General features: G+C 45.9%; 1 protein-coding gene across 2 annotated transcripts in view; it reads left to right on the forward strand.

Moving 5' to 3' along the window:
• The window catches only part of NCK1 (NCK adaptor protein 1), a 106,207-nt gene that overhangs the window by 59,152 nt on the left and 27,678 nt on the right, over nucleotides 1-19,377 (forward strand). The window contains exon 4 of one of the 2 annotated variants that reach the window (XM_044289701.1): nucleotides 2,062-2,308. In XM_044289701.1, coding sequence (XP_044145636.1) covers nucleotides 2,080-2,308 — 229 coding nt within the window. In that variant the 5' untranslated portion in view covers nucleotides 2,062-2,079. Of the gene's footprint in view, nucleotides 1-2,061; nucleotides 2,309-14,971; nucleotides 15,085-19,377 lie in introns of those variants that run through there. The other variant, XM_044289702.1, reaches the window with a different exon arrangement.

A 19,377-nucleotide genomic window follows, 5' to 3' on the forward strand; every position in this document is an offset into this window, starting at 1 on the left:
CATGTTTGGTACTCGAACTTCTTCACAGAAGTTCGGGTTTGGGTTAGGTGTTGTGTAGATTTTATTTTTTTCCCTTATAACCATGTTATAAGGGAAAATAATAATGATCAGGTCCCCATCCCGATCGTCTCCTAGTAACCGTGCATGAAAATCGCACTGCATCCGTACTTGCTTGCGGATGCTTGAGATTTTCACGCAACCCCATTCACTTATATGGGGCCTGTGTTACGTGAAAAACGCACAAAATAGAGCATGCTGCGATTTTCACGTAACGCACAAGTGATGTGTGACAATCACCGCTTATGTGCACAGCCCCATAGAAATGAATGGGTCCGGATTCAGTGTGGGTGCAATGCGTTCACTTCACGCATTGCACCCTTGTGGAAAATTCGCCCGTGTGAAAGGGGCCTAAATCTCTGTGCTGGCTTCAGTGTGTCTATGTTAGGCTAGGTCTACACGACGACCTTTGTCACGCGACATTTTGTTGCACTAATGTCGCGCGACAATTTTTATAATGGCAGTCTATGGTGTCGCACTGCAACATGCGACATGCTGCGACTGCAACGCGTCAGTCGCAGAAAATCCATTCGAGATGGATTTTTCTGCGACTGTCGTGTCGCAATCGCAGCATGTCGCATGTTGCAGTGCGACACCACAGACTGCCATTATAAAAATTGTCGCGCGACATTAGTGCAACAAAATGTCGCGCGACTTTTTGTCGCGCAACAAATGTCATCGTGTAGACCTAGCCTTAGTGTTTCAGAGCAGCATGGGCAAGGCCACATGTTTCACTGCAGCTAATGAGTGGTGACATGGCCAGAAGCAGCACGTCACCGCTGAAGCTAGTCAATGCTGCATCGCATGTAACACTCTGTGGACCGTAACAGAGACACGTCTGAGCCATGTCCGGCGGGGAGCAGGCAAGTATGAATCTTCAGCTTAGTGAGGCAGTCTGCGGTCACTCCCAGAGAACCCCTTTTAAAAGGAAGCTGTCAACAGTGAGCATCTTGAACTGCTCACAACAGTGGGGATAGCTGTACAAATTACCTTTGTAGAACGTTTATTAGGAGTAGTGTGAATATTAAGTTTTATTCTGCCATGTTCTGCTCCTGCAAGTGCCCACGTCACATTAAACTGTTCCCTGCGTAGAGTTTAACAGCCTGTCACCTTTGCTTTGACAGCTGTATTGGTCTCCTGGTTGGATACTATAGCTGTCACTCAGAGCTGAAAGGTGCAGCTATGAAACACTTCTGTGCAGAGAGCACTTCACAATGACGCTCCACCTCCAGTCCACTTGTAGGAGAAAAATCCGGAAGAATAAAACATCATATTCACACTAAGGCTACTTTCACACTTGCGTTCGATCGGATCCGCTCATATTAATGCAGACGGTGGCTCCGTTCAGAACGGATCCGTCTGCATTATAACTTAGAAAAATTTTCTAACTGTGAAAGTAGCCTGAGCGGATCCGCTTGAAGATTTAGCCATATGGTGTCATCTTCAAGCGGATCCGTCCCCATTGACTTTCATTATAAGTCGGAACGGATCCGCTCGCCTCCGCACGGCCAGACGGACACCCGAACGCTGCTTGCAGCGCTCAGGTTTCCGCTCACTGAGCGGAGCGGAGGCTGAGCGCTGGCAGATGGATGCATTCTCAGTGGATCCGCCTCCACTGAGAATGCATTAGGGCCAGACGGCTGCGTTCGGGGCCGCTCGTGAGCCCCTTCAAACGGAGCTCACGAGCGGACACCTGAACGCAGGTGTGAAAGGAGCCTAATACTGATGATAAAAGCTCCACAAAACATATGTTGTATACTGCTCTCCCAGCTCCTACCTGGTGCAGTCAGCCGGTCATTTTGTATTGCCAAATGTACAGTACTTGTTGTAGTACTTTCCTAGTTTTGTGTCCTGTTGTACACTCTATGGCCCAATAACGTAAAGTTCAGTTTAGAACATAAATTGATGACCAAGTTCTAGCATCCTGTTCACTAAATCCTCTACTTTGCCTTTTATCTGTTGTATATATGAGAATAATGTTTCGGCATGTCTGTTCTATTTCAGTGCCAATAAAATTAGAAGATGACAACAGAAGAGGTGGTTGTGGTCGCCAAGTTTGACTATGTGGCCCAGCAAGATCAGGAACTGGACATCAAAAAGAATGAGCGCCTCCTCCTTTTGGACGACTCAAAATCTTGGTGGCGTGTCCGCAACTCCATGAACAAAACAGGCTTCGTACCTTCCAATTATGTCGAGAGAAAAAACAGTGCTCGAAAGGCCTCGATAGTAAAAAATTTAAAGGACACATTGGGTAAGTGCATTCATGGGTTATAGGTAATTTAGTGACTTTTCAGGAATCTGACCACAGCATGGAGAAAAATTATAGCACTCCAATATTTGCTTGTCCAGCAAACTTTGGCTTTCTGTAGGTAAGACCGTTAAAGGGAGTCGGTCACCACTGTGTGACCTTATACAGCGCTTACATGCTCTGTAGCACACCTATACATGATTCTAATGGTACCTTTGTTTTCTTTTGACTTGCACAAGCAGGAAAAACGCTGTTTAATCCGTATGCAAATGAGCACTCGCAAGTGTACAGGGGTGGCGTTCCCTGTGTAGGAGCCCATGCTGCTCTGTGCACTGTGATGCCCATTGTGGGCATTGCATCGCTTCACATAGTGTGCATGACCTGGGCCGGCGGTGCAGTGCGCAGGCGTCGGATCTCGGCCGGACCCAGCGATCATGCAAGGGACTTGGAGGGTGGGCAAAGGAGGCGTAAAGTAAAAAAGAAGGCAGAGCAGCCTGGGCACCTACACAGGGAACGCCGCCCCTGGGCACTTGTGAGTGCTCATTTGCATATGGATTAAACTGAGTTTTTCCTGGTTGTGCAAGTCAAAAGAAAACAACAAAGGTACCATTAGAGTCATGTATAGGTGTGCTACAGAGCATATAAGCACTGTATAAGGTCATATGGTGGTGACAGACTCCCTATAAAGGGATTCTCCAGGACTGAAACATTGATGACCTATCCAACCGATGCAGTAGGGTAGGGTCAACAATTGTCCAGTTCTGCAGAACCCCCTGTAATATGTTGTACACTGTAACAAGTAATGGCATGTAGATAATATGTGCCATCACTTACTCAGAGGAGTGTTGTAAAACTGGTTTGCTAAAAATTTACAATTTTCATATCTGTATGAAGTCCATGTCGCCTCTGACCGCATTCCATTTCTGTTTCGTTTTGTTTTTTACTTTCTTGACAATGATCGTGGTAAGACTTTGCCAAGTTGTCGCAGATTTCGGGCCTCTATTGGAGCAGGGTTATAAGTTGCTTTTTTTTTTTACTACCATAGCGTGAGTGAGACCAGAGTAGTTCGTGCTGATGATACAATGCAGAAAATGTGATGTGGCCCATCGACTGATGTGTCCGTGGTCAGTTCATGTGCTGCCTGTTCTAACTCAATACATCATATCGATGTGAGGAGTGTGTGTCTGACTGCTGGGACCTTTAGTTTGATGGGGGCCTGCACCATTTGTGCTCTGCGGCTTTTTCTGTGATTGAAACGGTGCTCCGAGGGGCCAGGCCAGCCCCTCGTGCTAATTTGCATGTAGCTAAAAGTAAGAATGTCTCTATCTGTAATTCTGATTGTAGAAAGAGCTAAGTTTAGTCACCATGGCCAACTCTATAAGGCAGCATGCCTCAATCAGTGGCACTTTCAAATTAACTTCAAGATGGTGCTGAATTCTGAATATGTAGATATTATTTAAATGGCGCTAATTTGCCTTTATGAAGCTTGAAAGTGAGGTAACAACCCATGTAGGAGGAGGCAGCCATAATCCTTGTCACTCAGCTTTTCTAAAAACAGATAGATCTAAAGGCCCAACATTCAAGCTAGATAATTGTTGGCAACCCGCCGAGAACGGCTGACAGTCTAATGTGTGTGGAGCTCCTGAGTCTTACAGGGGAGAGAAGGATCGGACAAAGTGAATAATTTGCCCCAATCCTTTTCTTCTCCTGGGAGATAAGCCACCGGCAGAAATATTTGGCAGTGGCTTTCCTGACTCTCCTCATTGAATACACATACATGTTCCACTGAGCTGAACACGTATGGGGCATTCAGGAGAGAGAGCTGTTGGCCGTACGATTGTTTGTCTGACAGCTATTGAATATGTGTGGCTGCCCTAAGAGAAGGCCAGATGGGCACCTTTATGACTTGTGTTTCCTGGAGATATTTTTAATATCCCACCACTGCAATTTTTCGTATCTCGCCAACCTGTGTGAACCCTCCCTCCAGCTCATACACAAGGGGTGCTCCATGACATCCCTGCCAAGTGGTTGCGCTTGGACCTAGGTGTATTTCAATAGATTTGTGTCATTGTTTCTTCTTCTTAACCTCATTAGTTTCCCCTCCGATTCTCATGAAAAACTATATTTTGAGAAACTATAATTATCTGAAGTTGACCTTTTAATTAACAGGCTCAGGAATGTCCTCTGGGTGGACATTAGCCATACTGAGAACAAAGCAGGTCTCAGGGCTGTTGCATTAAACCATCTAGCATATAATTGTCGGTAGGGAAGCGCTCCTTCCCGGCAGTTGCCTGCTCGTCGGTGGAGGAAACCGCTGCTATTTCATGCAGTGATATCCTCCGCAGCATGGGGAGGAGTGATCGCTAATGCCTTCTCTCGTCCCCATACTTTCTAGTTTGCTGGCAGCAGGTCGTGATTAGACCGCAAGATCTGCTGCCGGCAAACTGTTTTTCAGCATTTGATGATCGTTTATCGGGTAATTGGCGTCAGTATTACACAGGCAGACTATCACTGACGAGCATTCCTATGAACACTCATTAACGATTGGCCGACAATGGACCAGTTTACTACAGGCGTTAGGCTCTCCGTTCTTGATGTATTATCTAATCTGGTGGACAATTTAAAGGGACACTGACAGGCCCAAAAAGCATATTTAGGGGTATATATGACAGTATAGGTCTTATAAAGTGTATTAGAATCATCTAGGTATCCCCCCTGTCCGCCTCATAAATACAGTAATCTGAAGTTTTATAACCTGCTTTCCTGGTGTTCAATCTGCCCAAGGGGCGGTGCTTCATATCAACTTGCGCCCAGCCAGCCTCGCCACAACTGCCGTTTGAAGCGCCGCCCAGCTTATCAAAATTCACTGAGCTGGGCGGCTACTCTGAAGCGCTGTACTAGTGTCCCCGGCTATCTTCAGCGCATGCGCCCGGCACCCTCACTGGCCGGGATCGCATCGCGCGTCTGCTTTATGCGCCCGGCACCCTCACTGGCCTGGATCGCATCGCGCGTCTGCTTTATGCGCATGCGCCGGGCACAGCAGCGCCCCGCATGCGCATAAAGCAGATGCGCGATGCGATCCCGGCCAGTGAGGATGCCGGGCGCATGCGCTGAAGATGGCCGGGGACACTAGTACAGCGCTTCAGAGTAGCCGCCCAGCTCAGTGAATATTGATGAGCTGGGCGGCGCTTCAAACGGCAGTTGTGGCGAGGCTGGCTGGGCGCAAGTTGAGATGAAGCACCGCCCCTTGGGCAGATTGAACACCAGGAAAGCAGGTTATAAAACTTCAGATTACTGTATTTATGAGGTGGACAGGGGGGATACCTAGATGATTCTAATACCCTTTATAAGACCTATACTGTCATATACCCCTAAATATGCTTTTTGGGCCTGTCAGTGTCCCTTTAAGACTAACCTAACAACAACATAAGAAATGGCCACATACTTACCACAGAAGTATGCTTTTAATTGACAGCGAATGGCCAGAGAAATGCACTTTGGATGTCCGACTTATTAAAAAAAAAAAAAAATTATGGGGCGTAATTTAATCTACCAGTCTTGATTAAAAAAAAAAAGAGAAAAAATAAGTCTGGCGTAAGATGCGTCAAATTTATGAAGAGTTGCATGCGCCTTAATAACTTTTTCGCATCTTGGGCCCCACTCCTCCGCTAATCAGCTGTTCTGCAGTATCTCCAGTGGCAGAACCTCTCGGCTCCATCATCTGTGTAGTCGATGGAGTTGGTCACTGCAGCACTTCTGACATTAAAAGGGGTTTTCCAGTGAGCACTAAAACCAAAAAACACTTCCGCAGCCTTTTGATTAGCATAAATGACCCCGTACCTGTTGCAGACAGTTATGGGTGGTGTGCCATATAACCTCGCTCTCCTGTCTGTGCTGGCTCCGAACTAAGATGGTGGCGGGACTAGTGTTCCAGGCACTTTCTTGCTTGCTTTCCCCAGTGTAGCTGCCATCTTCGCACATGCCTCCCTACTCTCAATGTCCAGCCCAACCAGACGTGAGCCATGTGAGCGCAAGGGACTGTCACTTAATCAGAACAGCCCCTTGCCATGAGGTGTTGACACAAGGAGGGTGACGTTAATGCCTTCAGGTTCCTCAGGGGTCGTGTTGTGATGAAGCAGGAAGAACGTACTTATAGGACTTTAGTCTTACATGACTGAGGGATGTAATGGTGCAGTGGAGATCAAAAGGAACAAAGGAATTGATGCAATTGGGGCTTGATGGAAAACCCCTTTAAGCAACCTGTCCCTTTTTGAGTCAAAACGGATCTGTCTGGAGTTACATTGAAAGTCAATGGGGGAATTGTCTGCATCCATGATATTTTGGGGGTGGGGTGGGGGAGGTAATGGAGTACCTGTCTGTATTATATGGATATATTCACAGATTGCGGTGTGGTTGATTACCGCACCAGAGAGACCACAGTTGAAAACTTAATGAGGTTATACTGCAGTTTGTGATGACGTTATTAGACACACTTATTATTTTCTTCATGGGTGAAGCACCAGCATGTTAGCCTGTAAAAACTGTGTGGCAAATGACAGGAAAGCCACATGTGGTTATTAAATGTGGCATGTGACTATACCCTATAAGAATGTCCTACAAGTTATGTGACTGTGTGTCACCTTGTGAATTGTGTTTTTTTTTTTTTTTTTTTTTTTGTGCTTGGTATTAGAAAAACCCTACAGTTTCATGTATGTATTTTAGGGATCATGTCTTCCTTTTTTTTTTATTTTTTTTAAGAAATTGTTTTGCTATTCCATAGTCTATGCTATTCCATAGTCTATTCTTGACCAGCAAGGAGACAGTAGCAATCCCTTAGGCCTCTGTCATGCAAGTGATACATAACATGTCAGGTTTGTTTGATGACAAATGCACTGTTTTGCATCAGCGCTACCTGCAATTGTGTTTCCGTATTCATCAGGATTTCATCATCCGTCGTTCACACGTGGAAAAAAAACTGAAGAATAACACCCAGCATCTCCTTAGCAACAATCATTGAAAAACGGACCGCACTCAGATACCATTCGTGTACTGTCAGATTTTTTTTTTTTTCACAGGACGTTAACTCTGTGACGAGTATTTAAAGAGTATACCATGTTTTTCCCTTTATGTGACTCACCTGCTGATAAGACGCACCTAGGTTTTAGAGGAGGAAAAAAAAAATAATATACCGTATATATCTATATCTATATCTCAGACCTCTCCTTCTTCGCCACTATACTTTAGGTCCAATGGTCTCTCCTGCAGTCACCTCTCCCTGGTCTTCTCTGGGCCTGTGGTGGACTGTGACCCGATCTTGCATAGTGTCGGGTCATAGTGTGTGAGGAAGACCAGGGAGGGGTGAGTACAGGCAGCACTTGAAGAGCATCACTCACCGCTCCCGCGACTCCTGCATACTAATGAACGCTTTCATAATGGAAGCGCTCACTAGTGTTCGCTTATAAGACAGACTGCCATTCTCCCCCTCCACTTTTTTTGGGGGAAAAAAGTGTCTTATAAAGCGAAAATATGGTAACTATATATTGTCCTTCTGGTGCCTTCTCAGTTTTGGGCCATAAGAAGGGGCAGAACAAGTCTTGGGCATCCTGCAATAAAATGCATGTATGGTATATAGGAAACTGAAAACAAAAGCCTGACCAAAGACTTGGTTAGGCCTCTTTCACGGGTCACTGAATCGTGGACAGCACATGTACCCATTGACTTTAATCTATGTATTCACACATCAGTGGTTTTCCATGGACAGTGGGTCCATGGTGACACCAAGGAAGCATGCCCTAATTTTTGTACATTATTATAGATCCCTCAAGCACATGATAGTCTATGGGTCTGTGAAAACCACAGATGTAACATTGGTGCCATCCATGGTTTTCATGGGTCGTTGCTGGGAGATGCTCTGGAAATTCCTTTTCAGCCTAGCATTGTACATGGAATATGAATGAGACACAGAGGGCAAAAAACGGACACACAGACCAAACATTGATTTTTCACGGATGTCTTCACCGAAGAGCCACTAACCATCTTGCTATAGATGTCGTCATGAACGTGTGAAAGAGGCCAAATATTTCCTCTTTCAACCCACAAATAAGTTGAAAAGAGGTTTGCTAGTGCATACCAACTAGACACATGTCTAAAGGACACATTTGGCAAGCATGTGGCCCATAATAGGCAATGAGTCTGCTCGGCATGCGAGTCAACGTAGACTTGGGGGTAGGTTCACATCTGCGGCAACCAACTCCAGTAGTCTGTTCCAGCAGAGGAGCAGACAACTGGAATTTACTACATCTGGCATAGCCTCCAGATCCCCATTGACTAAAATGGGTTCTGACGGGATCCGACTGCTCTCTGGCTTTTGGCTGGACAAATACCTCTGCAAATAAGGCAAGGTCACGCATGAAAATCCCATTCAACAACTTGATCGTAAAAGAAGGTATTCAATAAGGAAGCAAAAATCTAACCAGGAAGTCTGTAACAAAAATAATGACCTTTTTTCTTTTTTTTTTTTTTCTGTAAATGGGTAAATTTTAGACCTGATGTATCAAACTGCAAAAAACCCCAGTGGCACTTACAGTAACCTCCCTGTCACGTGACCCAGGTGCGACTGTCAAGGGTCGATCTATTTCACGCACTTAATCTCTTGCGCCCCTACACACAGGCCTCGGATTGAGCCTCGATCACACCCTGACACAGCATCTCATGCACCCCTACACGCTGCCACCAATGACATTTAAAGGGGTTCTGCAGTTTGTTTAAACTGATGATCTACCCTCTGGATAGATCATCAGCATCTGAACGGCGGGGTTCTGACACCCGGGACCCCCGTCGATCAGCTGTTTGAGAAGGCAGCGGCGCTCCAGCAGCGCCACGGACTTCTCACTGTTTACCGCTGGCCCAGTGACGTCATGACTAGTATCAATGGCCTGGGCGGGGCTAAGATCTGTTCACTTGAATGGAGCTTAGCCCCGCCCAGGCCAGTTGATACTAGTCGTGACGTCACTGGGCCTGCGGTAAACAATGAGAATGCTGCAGCGCTGCTGGAGCGCCGCTGCCTTCTCAAGCAGCTGATGGACGTGGGTCCCGGGTGTCAGACCCCCGCCGATCAGATGCTGGTGATCTATCCAGAGGATAGATCATCAGTTTAAATAAACTGCAGAACCCCTTTAAATCAGTACACTGATTAATTAAGGGCTCATAGAAAACCCCACAGCGCCCCACTCGCATGCAGGTTCTCAGTGGAACAGGCCACATGTATAGCAAATACACGTTAACTCAAACCGCATTCATACACTTAAAAATGAAGGTTACTGGGCTCATTCAGGGCATAAGGCAAAACCATTAAAGATATACTCAGCTGGCAGACATGAAATATTATTAAAACATGGCTTCCCGTCCACACTAATGTATATTCGGGACCCAACATGTTTTAATAATGTGTATTATATCCGGCTGATCATTTTGATACCACACATGATTGGTGTGGTTGTCCCAGAAGGTGAGATACTGGTTATGTGGACATGCTGGCTGTCAGGGATGGGATCTTTAGACCCCCTACGATGCCCACATCACGTGGAATGCAATGATCAATTATTAGTACGTGAGTTGTACCAGAGATGAGTTATTGCTTATGAGATATCTTCTTCATCCTCTGGCACTGTCTTTGAAAAGCTCCTGGACCCGCGCTGGGCGAGGTTCCACGGTGTCTGCATTTCCAGGAACCATCTTCATTACCACTTGGAAAGGGCCAGTTTTGTAACATTCAGGTGATAAACTGATTTCCTCCAAGGTCAGTGCGTAATCCACCTGCAGGCGCAGACAGAACGGCACGTACAACCACAGAATGGCATGAACATACATGGGATCACACGACCGGTATAAAACCTACACTGATAATAAAAGTTATGAGAATTGTCGTCCATTTCCCACACAGTCATATGGATCAATGATTAGCCGCTGCTACTCCTGTTAGGATACTTTACGGCATCCGCATACTTTACGGACACTCCACCCTCAAGCTAAGGTTTGACCATTGACCTTTCACACTTGCGTTGTTGATTCCAGTATTGAGATCCGGCAGAGGATCTCTATACCGGAAATAAATGGATGCGTTTTGATTTTGCACATCAGGATGCGTCTGTTCCGTTAGGATGCGGTTGTATGAAATAAAAATGGGAAAAAAACAGATTTGTCACATACATTGAAAGTCAGTGGAGGACGGATCGTGTGTGTGTTTTTTTTTTTGTTTTTTTTTAGACAAAAAAAACTGATCTGTCACCGTTGACTTACATTGTTTTCAGTGACCCGTTTATTTCCGTTTTCATGACCGGACACACAACCACAGCTTGCAGAGGTTTTGCTGACTGAACGGAAGACGTCCTGAAAAAAAACTCTTTCCTTTCCATATGCATGAGGACTTAAACGGAAATGTTTTTTTTTTCTGGTATTGATCTCGGTACCGGAAAACAACAACAACGTAAGTGTGAAACAGGTCTAAATGCGGTATTTGAAGCCAAAACCTAGAGTGGATTCTAAAGAGAGAAGCGATATCTGCTGTTTCGATTTCCTCTTTTGTGATCCACTTCTAATTTTCGCTTCAAAAACTGCATAAAATAACCTGAAGAAAACCAGCCGGTCTGCGGGCAGCCTAAGCGATGGGTTGTCGTTCGGGCGAGTTAATGTTTACATGCAGGAGTGCCCGACTAGGAAGGCTCGGGAGGGTCAACGTGACTCATTCGGAACACAGGCAGCCCGAATAGAGACGTCTAAATAAAAGAACCCCCTGCCTGGCCTAGTCCTTGAGCAGTTAGTCACTGCTTACAGCTAGACACAAACCGATCCTATGAGCAGAAGTGAATCACGGACGTGGTCTCTGATGCCTCGCTGTGCACCTGGCTGACTTCATGGAAAGAAGCATTACTATAGGGCAATGTGGGAGCCGCGCTGACATTGACTGATCTGCTGCCCAGGCTGCAAGTTTACACAAGTCGCCCTCCAGCCTGAGGTCCGGATCCTAAGACTTTGCAGTTCTCCCCCCTCCTTCTCAAGTAAAATTTTTCTCAACACTTAGTCATATATAATAGCTGGGCTATTCTGTAGGTTATGCTTTTTAACCTCTTCTGTACCATGGCAATGTAGAGAAAGTTAATACAAGGCACCTACTAATGTATTGTGATCGTCCATATTGTCTCCTTTGCCAGCTTCATTCATTTCTCTGGGATCACTGCTGCTCAGCGATCCTGGCCACGACAGGTGTCGCCCTTGCCTAAATCGGTTCCTCTCCCATAAATAGGGCTTGCAGAAGTCCCTGTGCATGCCGCCCCCTTTCAAATGAGTGGAACCGATTCTCAGTGGCGTACATTTCTGCAGCGTTTGAAGGCACCCTCGGGCTACATGCATAATGTTGCGGATTATGCAGATTCTCGAAGGGAATGAGATTTTAACTAAGGTCATGCACACTTTGCATATATTTTCTGTGCGGTAATTGACCTGCGGATTTTAAAATCTGCAGCCTGTCGGTTGTTTCTGCAGATTTCTATTGCTGATTTCATCCTTTTGATTTGGACAAAACCGCATCATAATCCGCAAGTGACGAATGCAGATTTTGGTGCAGGAATGGAGAGTAATTCCCATGAAATTCTGTTTGTAAATCCTCCCCCATGTGCAGGTAGCTTTAGGCGGATTTATGTGCGTTACTGCAGCATATCTGCACCAAAATCCACAATGTCTTTACGGAAAGCGATGAAATCCGCAGCTAAAACGGCAAACACAATTGACATGCTAATACATCTCAAAACCGCATCTCTGCACGGAAACAATCTCCACTGTATCTCATACACGTTGCTGGTACGATAAAATGCTGCAGTTTTTATACACGGGAATCTGCATGAAAAACCCACACATTTCGCAACGCGCAGCCGGCCTTAAGCCTCATGCACACGTCCGTAGAACACGGACCGTGAGATACCGGCCTGGATTCCTGCTGAGTGCAGGAGCGCACGGCGTCTTTGGTTGCTCTGCCGCCGTGCGCTTCATGCCGCCGCCGCTGCTGTACAGTTATGCACTACTATAGATAATACGGGTGTATTACTGTACAGCAGCGGGCGCACGGCGTTGGCGCAACCAATGACGCCGTGCGCTCCTGCACTCAGCAGGAATCCAGGCCGGTATCTCACGGTCCGTGTTCCACGGCCGTGTGCATGAGGCCTTACTCTGCTGATTTTCCGCACATTATACGCACTGTGTGCATATACCCTTTAGGCTACATACGCACATAATCAGTATGCACAGGTTACAAAGCATAAAGTACATATAGGCCCGCAAACAATGTGTTAGGCACTATGATAAAATGAGACCCTATTAGAAACCTACTCCGTGTACATAAATACACCTATACCAAAACGAACGGAGACTAAACGGGTTTTACATAAAAAAAAATAATAAAAAAATGCTTTATTATAAATACAGATTACATAGATAAAGAAAGAGAACCTGACCCATCAGATAGAGTGGACTACACCTGAGGAGGTATTCACAAAGTATACATGTGGAGGAAAAACGAAAAATCGTATGGGCTGGCCCAATTTTATAAATGCACATATACCAGTGGTACATATATACATATAGGTGTGACGCCCAGCAATACTACAGTGCAAGTGCACATCATCTAATCAAGTTATGTCTCCATACCAAATAGCAGTACGCCAGTAACCTAACTGGGACTACCGGAATCATCCAAATGAATATGCTGGGGAACACACTTGGGGTCCATTCACACGTCCGTAATTTGGGTCCGCATTTGTTCCGCAATTTGCGGACCCATTCACGTTTAATGGGGCTGGAACGGATGCGAATCCGCATTTTCGGGATCCGCATCCGTTTTTTTTTTTTTCGGGATCCAATTTTTCAGGATCCGCAATTCAGGATCCGCAATCCGTTCCTGAAAAAAATAGAACGCGTCTTATTCTTGTCCGGACCAGAGCATACATTTTCTATTATAGTGTCTGTGATGTGCTGTCCGCAAATTGCGGATCGCACATTGCAGGTGTCTGTGTTTTGCGGATCCGCAAAACACTTATGGACGTGTGAATGGACCCATATAAAGAGCCTGAACCCACAAATAACAGTGTGTGCAAATACACCACTAAGTGTTTACCTCATACCTAAAGTCACAATGGTATCACATACCCATCATAAGGATACCCACCTCAGAAGAGCCACGTACCCCAACGTGGAAGGCATCACCGTAACGCACATTGGGGTACATGGCTCTCCTGAGGGGGATATCCTTATGATGGGTATGTGATACCGTTGTGACTTTAGGTATGAGGTAAACACTTTGGGCCAGATTTATCATTAGCTCAGGTCAGAATAATCGAATGAAAAAGTCGAAAATTTTTGTCCAATCGCTTAAACTGCGCAAAAATTTGCGACTTTTATTGGCTCTGCACTATGCTCGCCAGTTTTCTGAAAGTGGGCGTGTTTTCTTATGTAAATGAATCTCTAGACAGATTTACTATTGCAACAATTTAAAATGTGCGCATTTTTTTGCGACTTTCACTCCAGTGCGGACCATGCTTATCTTATGCAACTTTTTAAAAGAACATGTGACTTTTTCATAAAGACGCTTACTGACAGATAAACTGCTACCGTCAAACCACATTTATCACAGTCTTAAAGGGCCGATCAGAAATCTGACTTTAGCCATATGTGAAAGCGGAGTGAGCGGTCGGTCATGATGAATGTGGCCCTATGTGTGTGCAGATAGACCGCTCTGTTATTTGTGGGTTCAGGCTCTTTGTGTGTGTTCCCCAGCATATTTATTTGGATGGTTCCGGGAGTCCCAGTTATGTTACTGGCGTACTGCTATTTGATATGGAGACATAACTTGATTAGATAATACGCCCTTGTACTGTAGTATTGCTGGGCGTCACACCTATATGTATCACTGGTATATGTGTATGTATAAAATTGGGCCATGTATACTCTGAATACCTTCTCAGGTGTAGTCCTCTTTATCTGATGTATCATGTTCTCCTATGTAATCTGTGTTTACAATAAAGCATATATATTTTATATATGTAAACCTGTTTAGTCTCTGTTCATTTTGGTATAGGTCTCTAATGGCAAACCTTTTACAGACCGAGTGCCCAAACTGCAACATAAACCCACTTATTTACGCAAAGTGCCAACACAGCAATTTACCTTGAATACTACAGTCCAATATAGAATATCTTTCATGTACTTTATCATTTATCTACAATAGCCTGCCTACATTCACTGCGCTGTCTGTGCTGTTCATGGTGCGCCCTGCACTGATGACTGACAGGAGAAGTCTAAGGCATATACAACATATACGTTTTCCAGGGTGTGGGTGCCCACAGAGAGGGCTCTGAGTGCCGCCTCTGGCACCCGTGCCATAGGTTCGCCATCACTGGTATAGGTACATACTCTCAGATCATATAATGCTCAGCAGCCAAGTGGATTCTCCTCTGAAGCGTTCTGCACTTGGAAACTCCAGGCTCTACAAACAAGCCACCAGAAGAGGAGTTTCACTTAGCTGGTGACTGGTATTCATAGGGTTAAGGCAGAGGTAGGATAGGCCAGAGAATTGTCTCTTTCCGTAGGAAGGGCCGGGTCATGTGACCACTGTGCTCCCCCACCCCATCGCCAGGAAGTTTTAGGCTGTGCTCCAGAGAGAAGAACGCTTTCTGAGAGACCAGGCACTGTGCACAGAATGGATCTTCCAAACTTCTTCAAACACTGGTTCAGTAAGTAGTTCTTCAGGGGTCCATGGTGGTCACTTATAACCTGCCTTACCAGTCCCCCTGTGGACTGCGTCTTGTATTCTAGTCCCTGCTTTGTAGTTGAGCAGTGTCCCTCCTCCAGGGCTGAGGTGTGGGGCGACATGCTTCACCGCAAGTGACCCTGAGAAGCTGACTGCTTTACCTTATGTAAGGTGGAATCAGGGGTGGAATCTCGGGCGAACACTGTTTTTCTGTCCTGACTAGTAACTAAAGAGTTAAAGACGTCCAGGATGTCCCTAGGGCTTACGCTCTCATGCATCTCCTCCGTCTATAGAATGATCTGATGCTTCAGAATGACCGCTTATTGTCACTAACTATATAGATGTAGCAGAGGTGAACATGTTAATTAACCCCTGTAGAGTTGTGATGAGCCAGCAGCTCCATTTATGTGCCCGATGTGACACCAGAGGGGTCTGGCACTCGCGTATTTCCCTCTGTTTGGCTGAACATTTTGCATCATTGGACCGCTGGATGGAAAATTATGTCGTTGACTTTTCCGTTAGAACTTTTTGGATATTTCAGATTTCCCAGCAGATAAATGCTTGCAAGCAAAAGCTGTGCTATTCCTGAAGAGCCACCACCAGTGGATGGCGCCATTAAATTGCTGCTCTTTTGTGGACCTGTGGTGGTGTCCTTGGCTATAGAATTGAAGGGATCTTGGGCTGTATAGATATGCCTTATCCGTGCTTTCAACCCAAGGTGGCGGATGGTCACCAGTCTCTAGCGCTGGAGCTTGATGCAGACCCATGGTCCTCCTAGACAGTCTAGCAAAATTCCTAGTGCAGGGGTCAACAACCTCTGGTACTCCAGCTGTTGTGAAACTACAACTCCCAGCATGCTCCATTCACTTCTATGGGAGTTCTGAGAACACCACTGCCAGTGCAAATATATAGTGCCCCCAGTAAATGCCCCATAGTGCTCCTCTCACCCTTCTTCCTAGTGCCCCCCATAATGTACCAGTATAAAATGCCCAAGTAGATGCCCTCAGTGTCCCCCACAATTTACAAGTATAAAATACCCACTCTTAGTGCCCCACATAGATGAGCCCATAGTACTCCTCTCTCCTCTTCCCCATAGTACTTGCCATAATGTGCCCCAGTATAAAATGCCCCTATACAGGGCTCCCCATATAAAATACCCCTTCTTTGTGGCCTCAGTAGGTGCCCCCATAGATGCCCCCAATCATGTGCCAGTAACAAGTACCCCAATCATGTACCAGTAACAGGTGCCTCCATAGATGCCCCCCAATCTTGTGCCAGTAGTGGTGGTAGTAGTACCATATAAAAAATAAACACTTATACTTACCTCCATCAGGCTGGCAGCGATGCGATGCAGGCCTCTTCCAGCCTGTGTTCCGCACTGTACGGCTCAGGCGGTGCGATGACATCATGCACTGGCCTCTGATAGGCTGCAGGTCTAGTACCTGCAGCCTATCAGAGGAATGGGGACACTTCTCCCTCCCCTCCCCTGCCCCGCCGCAGTACTTCCATCTGTATCGCTGTCCTGAGGACGGCGATGCAGATGACTATGGAGATGAGCGCTTCCACAATGGAAGCGCTAATCTCCCTGTGCCCTGCCGTCCCCCCCCCACGTTACCAGTTGCCAGCGGGGCTCAAGAGGCATCTGCTTTGGGCCCCCCAGGAACAACTGGGCCCGGGGCAGCTGCCCCTTTTGCCCTGCGTTAAAGACGGCCCTGGAGAGTGGCTGACATCACAGGTCATGTGACCCTCAGTGAAATCTGAGAAAGCAGCAACAGGAGATAAAGTAAGTGAATTGTAAAGTCCTTTCATTTGCCTAGTTGGAAACCTTCAAAGAACAAAAAATAACTTACAACCCCTTTAAGGGCGCTCTTTTATTAGGGGGTCCACCGGAGGTTCGTCTGGTACTGTGGTGAGCCAGTCCGACTCTGCTTTCATTGGTCAGTGTTCAGTCCGAGCACTGTCCGTTCTACGCTCTGACATCTCCCGGACGGGAATATTGTCAAACTGAGAAGGACATTAGTTTGCAGTAAGGCTTTATTCGCACCTCCTTGACGATGTCCAGTGTTGAAGATGTATAACATAATACAGCATAATAAGCAGCACTCCAAACCCAAATTGGAAACGGTTCATTAAAAAAAAAAAAAATTCACGGATAGAGACCAAGGCTTGATGAAGACCACAGGTCGAAACGTCGCTATGTCTGTTGCCCTTAATATTGAGTGCTGTGGATTCACTTCATCTACAGTCTTGAAGATGGGCAGTGTTTCATCCGTGAAGATGTCTGTAAAGGCTTCCGTGTTCGGTCCATGTGTTATCCGTACATCCCATGCACTGCCAGGCTGAGAAAGGTATTTCCAGAGGGTCTCCTACCAATGGTCAGTGGAAAACCACTGACAGAACATGGTTGCCATCAGTGGTCACAGACCCATAGACTTCCAGGGGCATGTTTGGCCCGTATCATGGTCTGAAATGGAGCATGTCTCCACAGTCAGTGGAAAAACAAGGATATGTGAATGAACACATTAAAGTCAATAGAATCCTGTGCAGTCTGTGGAGAACATGGTCAGAACAGGTCTGTGATTTACTGACATATGAATGAGTCCTAATAGGGTAAAATAGGAAACCACCCTAATGTTTCGGCACCAGTAACAGCTTTCTATGGGTCTGGCTCCTGAGCATTCTCCAGTTCTGATAAAACACCTATGGCTGTACCAAATGACAAACCCCACTCTGCTACATCTGATGAACAGAAGTTATCGGGTTTCTCTGTAGCTCTGTAACAAGGGTATAGAGTGTAGGGATTTTCGGTAGCACAGGGTGTTAAACGCTCCTCAGGAAGGCCGTACTATTTCAGACTGGGGGTCTCTCTCTAAACAATGGTGGGTCACAAGGCTCACAGAGACTTTTGGCAACTGGTTGTTCACAGGAAATGGAAGTGAAGTCGAAGCTCCTGGCTGGATTAAGAGGCACAGAGAAGGGGTTAAGCCCGTTTTTTGTCTTTCTTTATTTTTGGGATTAAGAGCTTTCTGCTGCTTACAGGTCAGAGTCGTACAGGTCTGAAGGAGGAAGTTTTACCAGATTAGTACTCCCATTCGGCTCCCCTCCAGTACACACTTCACGGTGGTTTATAAAATTTACCACATCATGAAATACTACCGCGTTCTGAGAATTTCAGTCACTAAAGAGTCGTCGGCTTCAGAGAACTTTGTGGAAACAATGGAAAGTTCTGCGATGAGTTGGGGAAGCAGACTGGAAGTAATGTCCGGGGTTAACGGGGGATTTTGTTGTTTCGTACCCTGAACAGAGATGGGACAAAGTGATGATGCGGATACGAAGGCAGCAGGGGTCCGGATATATCTAGAGTCCTTAGTAGATCACAATGTAAACTTTTTGGGGCGGGCACATTTATTAAACACTTTTGTTAGTTTTGTGGAATAGGTCCCAAATTTTGGTACAAATTTTTAGTGTGGATTTGTTCCTTTTTTTTTTTTTTTTTTATAATTAATGGGATCTAGGCGAGTTGGCATATTTATGCGCCCAAACACTGAAAACTAGCATAAGTTCTATGTGGGATCTGTGCTAGCTCCTAGCTGGCATAGATTTTAGTTCTGGTGCATGTATGACTCGGAGGGCACCACAGATATGAGAGGCGTGTGCCCCTTAATAATATGAGGCCAGTGGACAACAAATTAAGGCCCCTTTCACACGAGCGAGTATTCCGCGCGGGTACAATGCGTGTTGCGAATGCATTGCGCCCGCACTCAATCCGGAACCATTTATTTCAATGGGTCTGTCTACATGAGTGTTGGTTTTCATGCATCACTTGTGCGTTGTGTGAAAATCGCAGCATGTTCTATATTGTGCGTTTTTCACGCAACGCTGGCCCCATAGAAGTGAATGGGGCTGCGTGAAAATCGCATCCGCAAGCACATGTGATGCGTTCAAGGATGGTTGCTAAGAGATTGTTTGTATACCTTCAGTTATTTATCACGTGTGTGCAAAACGCATTAAATCGCATCGCTCCCGCGTGATAGAAACTCAACAACTGAATGCGATCGCATACAAGACTGAATGAACTTGCTTGCGAAATTGCGTTTTTTTTTTTTTCTTTCCTGCAAGGGGCCTAAGGATCCTTTCAGACGTCCGTAAGTGTTTTTGCATTCCGCAAATTGCGGATCTGCAAAACAGGTTACTGGCCCATGTGCATTCCGCAATTTGCGGACCGCATATGGCCAGTCCTATGTTAGAAATGCCTATTCTTGTCCACGATCGAGGG

Source organism: Bufo gargarizans, chromosome 4 (assembly GCF_014858855.1).
Source record: "Bufo gargarizans isolate SCDJY-AF-19 chromosome 4, ASM1485885v1, whole genome shotgun sequence".
In the NCBI taxonomy this organism is placed as follows: domain Eukaryota; kingdom Metazoa; phylum Chordata; class Amphibia; order Anura; family Bufonidae; genus Bufo; species Bufo gargarizans.